At 32.1% G+C, this 6,000-nt stretch overlaps 1 protein-coding gene across 12 annotated transcripts in view; it reads right to left on the minus strand.

Moving 5' to 3' along the window:
• Positions 1–4,242, minus strand: part of LOC127729801 (dynamin-1-like) — a 67,013-nt gene extending 62,771 nt beyond the window's left edge. For all 12 annotated transcript variants that reach the window (XM_052237701.1, XM_052237700.1, XM_052237696.1 and 9 more), the window contains exon 1: positions 4,020–4,242. In XM_052237701.1, coding sequence (XP_052093661.1) covers positions 4,020–4,183 — 164 coding nt within the window. In that variant the 5' untranslated portion in view covers positions 4,184–4,242. The remainder of the gene's footprint in view (positions 1–4,019) is intronic.
• Positions 4,243–6,000: the final 1,758 nt, after the last annotated feature.

The following is a 6,000-nucleotide window of genomic DNA, read 5'->3' on the forward strand; positions in this document are numbered from 1 at the left end:
ATTTCTTAGAACTTTTCTGGTAGACTTGACTCACTAACTGGTCAGTTAACCGAATCCTTACAGCTGTTTAGAAATGTTACTAGCCTGGACTAGGGCTGTTGGATATGATGAGCACATTTTTAAGTTAACCATAAAGACTTTGTACCTTCAAACTCTATGGATTTATGTCCAATGTCATAAATACTGTCCTAACTATAGGCCACAATTAAGGAAACAAACAGACTTATTTTAAATGAATAAAGAATTGATTGATGTTTAACACCACTTTCAGCACTATTGTGCTATTTCTTGGCTGCATGGCGGCCAGTTTTTATTGGTGGAGGAAGCCAGAGTGCCCCGAGAGAACCACAACCTTTGGTAGGAAAACTGACAATCCTAGTCAATTAAGACTGGAGTAGAGCGCACCTGCCACATGCAGGAATCAAACTCACAACCTCAGTGTTGATAGGCTAGTGGTTCAGTAGTTCGACTACTTAGACCACTGAGGCCCTTAAATGAATGAATAAAGGAGTCGTGGAGTATAAGCCAATAAGATAGCAACCTAACAACCCCCTAAATCAAAGTACTGAAGTACTGAACATTGGATGACCACAAGTTCTTGTGGATGGTCACAAGCACTTGTCTCAGAAAAAAAAAATCACATCTCTATACCTGAAAGTGAATTTAATGTACAGAGATATATTTTTTCTGAGACAAGTTCGTGCGTGGATGATGAATAAATGACAGGGAATTCAACATCACCGTAATAACTATTATATTGTAGTGATACAAATTAGTATACTTTGGTTTGTTGATATATTATATTAATATAATAATATTTGTATATAACAGTTACATGTATTTATAATTTTCATCCATTTGTATATCATTCTATTCTACTATTCTAATAATAGTGCAGTGCAAGTGCATGGTGGACACTCTTCTGTAATAATTCGATTTTCCTAATAGATTGGATTTGAGTAGGCATTCATATTTTCCCGCAAAACTTTCTCGAGATATTCTTCCGCATGCGTTAACACAATTTTTCTGTAAGTGTGCATAGATATTAATGATTTTTTACTAATTATATATATATATATTTGTAACGACAAAACATTTTCATATTATTAATTTATGTTCTAAACAAAAAATTTTTTGCGGTCATATAAAAACATATTTTTATGAGTATTCATTGAAGAAATGAATTTATAACAAGCGATAAGGAATGTTATTTTGCACTCGATTATGTCCCATAATTAGAGATCAGTTACCAGTCAAAAACGAAAGTTACGCAAGTAGAAATCTCTGTGGCAACAATACATCGGAATGCCCTCACGGTCATCGCGATGTAAAAATCAAGACACCTACAATGTAAATGTGAATATGTCTTTAACAAGAGACAAGCAATGATAAGTGCCTAAATAATTTATTCACATATAACATGTATAACATGTAAACATTTCAAAAATGTTGGGAGACATTTTTCTTATCATTTGCTTATTAACAAGTAAGATCATTTGCTTATTAGTAAGTAAGTCCTTTTAAATCTGCTAATTTTTTACTAGGTGTTTGTTGTGAGAACAGATATTTTTGTTATAAAAACAACTTTTCAATTATCTCAAGGAACATAACTGTGTGACATATACATGTACCATTCTATTTATCCAATCAGTCTAAGTCAGAGCATTAATCAGGTTGGGGACACTTGCCCAAATAAGATGTCTCCTATGCACAAAAAAATATTTTGGATTTGAGGAAAATATTGCAAATGCACTTAATCAAATAAAAGACAGCAATTTCTGGTTAGCAACTCTTCTGAACATGCTGAATACCTTACATGTATTAATCATGTTATTATTATTAATATTGTTTCTAAGATAGGTACTGAGGAATTTTTCAGAGGGATCTACCTTGAATTTTATTCAATTTCTAGAAAAGCCATTAACCAAAAGTTAATAGAATCTAAATAAGTCTAAATAAATGCACCATATATGTTTTAGATGAAATGCCTATTTTTCAATTAGTTTTTTTTGCACTGTAACTCTTCATCATTTCAACCAGTAAAAATGTTTCTAGTAATTCTACACTTTTAAAAAATTCTCAAACTTGTCATTGTGATGGACAGTTGCTGCTGCCATTTCTATAAAGCATACAGAGGAATGACAAAGGAGATGCAAACTCAGAATCTTTCACATGATACATTTTAATTCTCACAGTATCTCAATTTAAGGTCCCTCAAGGGTGACTAGATAATATAAATATGGCCAGATGGCTACTCTTGTTCTTCTTCGGATCAGCACTAAAACACTTGCCAAAGTGGGGCGTCTGTTTGGCTGTGTGGGATGTACATGTACAAGTATGCAACCCTGCTTGGTCAGAATGGGAACATTAAATCCAATCATGGGGGGACTCTTCCTCTATAAAGCTTAAGGCATAAAGGTATACACAAACATGCTACTGGCATGACTAGTTGCTTGAGACCCCTGTGAATCAGATGCCTCGTGTAGAGAGACTGCACTGCTCTCTGCAAGTTAAGAATCCTTGCAACAACTCTTTGAGGGTCTGTATGTGGCCTACTGCAAAGCAAAATTTCTGCCCCTATCAAATATATGATCATTTTCCAGTGGCAGTCCAAGTTTCCCCTAAACTTTATCCCGAACGGCTTCTGTTACAGTACCTACCTATTGAATTTATTGTTAATTTGTTCTCATCCTGTACATGTACATCACTTACTTAAATGAGTGATTTTCTAAATCACTGATTCAAGTAACATTATGTCTTTCTTTAATAATCACCTATTTAAGTAGTACAAATTAATCACTAGACTAAGTGATTTAATTGTATTGTAGCTTTAAATATAGAATACTAATGATCCAGGGACTAATTATGTTTCTAAAATTATCAGAACCAACATCTGTGTTGATAGGATGACCGGGTCATGTCAGGTGATGACCTTGTACTGAATCTAGGATAATGACATCAAAATCACTTGTTTAAGTATCATACCTCAATTTCCTTCCAAAAAATCACTTCTTTAAGTATCATTATTTGAATAACCCCCACTAATTTCAACACACACCCCCCCCCCCCCCCCCCCCCCCCCCCCCCCCCCCCCCCGAACAGTGAAATTTTTATCGCGAACAGTAGAATTTTATTACATAATCTGTAAGATGAAACCTTGAATTTTACAGGAAAAATACTCCCACTGCTGGGAAAAATCTGTTCAGAAAGTATCAGTTCATTATGTAAAGCCATTATTATAGCATTTTTTCAACTAAAATAGAATTTGCAGCTAAATGATTTCATCAAAGGCATAAACCTTGCTACTTAAAAGAAGCAAAAAGTTCATATTTTTCAATTTTACTAATGAAAAGATATTATCTAAATCTATGTGGTTTAAAATTTTGGTAAAACTACAAAATCACAATTTGTGACAAAACTTCGAATTTGCTACTTAAATAAGTGATTTAAAAATCACTTATTTCAATAAGTCCCCTGACTGTACATAATATTTGCCACTGGACGTTAAGCAACTAACACTCAATCGATCAAATTTAAGGTATTCTGCAGAGGATTATGGGTACAGGTATGGCACCAAGCATTTTGAAAGGTTTTATCTAGTGACACAAATATGCAGCTAGGGTACCAAGTTGTAATAGCCTATATATACAACAATTATTTCAGCTAAATTTATATTCAGAAAGTGGTTGCAACCTATTCGTTGATTTTACTTTCTGAAGTCTGTATGTAACATATGAAGCTATAAATTGTTACAAAATATTCTTGGTATCCATGTTAAAATCATGTTTATTTATTTTAGTTTTGATTTCATTTGAAGAGTGAAAAGTAAACAAATTAACACGATTTACGCCCCCTTGATGTCCTAGGCTTTTTGTATGTTATCTATAAAGTGCTTTTGTAATTTGTTTGGTAGAATAATAAACAGACGATATAAGCTATATTCATTGTGTGTATTGCTGACAAAAGACTGTCATTACCACTGACAGCAACCACTAATCAATTGATGATTGATATCTTACCTTCCTACAAAATTTTCTAGTACACTACTTTTTCCTGCACTTTGACTTCCTACTACGGCGATTTGAGGTAAATCTAAAGATAATGGTGTTCCTAGAGATGAAAAGGCATCCTGCAGCTTATTCACAATGGGAATAAGCTGCTCCATGCCAACATTTCCTGACATTTTCGTTACTTCCGTCTGTCTACCCTTCTGAATAGTTTACTTCATGGCGGACAAATGATTATGCGAGGCCGCTTATATCATTTCAAAATGATAACAGTCGGGCTCCCCCACTAACATCATCAATCAAAAGGATACCTGAAACATTTTTAATGATTTATCTTTATTACATTGAAAATTTATTCCAAAATGTAGTCTGTTTTCATTTAAAATACATTTTATTTTCTTATTTGAAAATATCAAGGGAGGTTACTCTATTTTTAAAATATAATATGACACATTTACACACGGATATTACCTGAATGATTTATTGATTACTCATATATTATTTTTGATAATTACGCGATATATATTAAATCTAAAATCTTTTCATGTTTTCTATTCTCACCAAATATTTAGCACCTGTTTCAATCCTTATTTCATCTTAATAATAATAATAATAATAATAATAATAATAATAATAATAATAATAACAGACCTATGAAATGCAGTATGTATCTTGTGTCTGATGATGATACTAATGTTGATGATGAGCTTATTGTTTCATGATTTAAAACCTTTGAGGAATAATAAAATAAAATAAAGTTTGTATACGCTTCACTGTCTTGCTTTGCATAACCAGAGACATATTATTGTATTATGTGTACAGTTAAAATCCCCCTTACTGAACATCACGGTACCCAGATTGCACCACGGCGAGTATCTAAATTGCACCCATTTAGCAAAAATAGCCGAGCGGAAATCTTACAAGTGTTCTTCAAGACTAAACATTTTGTATTTTTTATGATTTGACATTATGCACGTCTTTCAACATAGCTAAATATATTTAAAAATACACAAAACGTTTACGGTTTATATCAAAAGATGAAGTATTCACTGGAAAAAGTAAAATCTACTGTAACGTCTACTTCCACAAAAGGTAAAACTTTGAAAAGAAGCATTTAAAATATGTTACAGGCATCCCCATTTCTTAAAAACTTAATAGGAAGCATGGACTATTGTCAAATTGTTCTAAATATTTGGAGAAATAAAAAAAAAACATCAATTATTCGATTTTTACGTAGTAAATTTAAGCATGGATGCAATTTGGGTATTCCTTATTACAGAAAATCATGGTTCGTTTGGTTCAAACCCAGTTTTCTATTATTCAATATGGATTTAAAATTAAAGTTGTGGAACTATAGTAATTAAGGATACATAATAAACACAGAATGGAAACTTTTGTCTTGATCATAAATAAAAGTAGGTGAAAAAATAGGTGCAATTTGTGTACCCTCACGTTACCTATTTGCAAACTTGAAAGATTCCAGATTTTTTTTAACAGACATAAATCACGAAAATGAAGTGTGGATGCGAAAATAGTACAGTTATTGTTTATATAAAGTCGTAGGCAATTGTATGCTTTCTTAAATAGCACAGTTTTTAACAACAATTGGAAAATAAGATAAAAGGTGTGCTTGTGCTTGGTTTTTTTTTAAGTAAAACAAAATATCTTGGTTTTTCAATGTTTTACTGATGGAAATAACAATTCCCTTTTTAGAGCTAAATTACGACCCGGAGCTATTCTACCGCACACCAAAGCTTTATACGCGTTACTGTCATAAATTTTTAATATGAATGAATTGATGATAGAAAATTAATCGATCTTCATTTGCTTGAATGAGCTTATTATTATTATTATTATCATTTACACCTGACCTTTAAAAAAAATTGTAAACAATCTTTTTATTATTCTGATTTATGATTATCCCCCTTTTTTACCGAATGTCATCATCTTCGTTTTATTTACATTTATTTCTAATCTAGATTTTTCACAATAT

The sequence above is a fragment of the Mytilus californianus genome, unplaced genomic scaffold (assembly GCF_021869535.1).
Source record: "Mytilus californianus isolate M0D057914Y unplaced genomic scaffold, xbMytCali1.0.p SCAF_2, whole genome shotgun sequence".
Classification (NCBI taxonomy): Eukaryota; Metazoa; Mollusca; class Bivalvia; order Mytilida; family Mytilidae; genus Mytilus; species Mytilus californianus.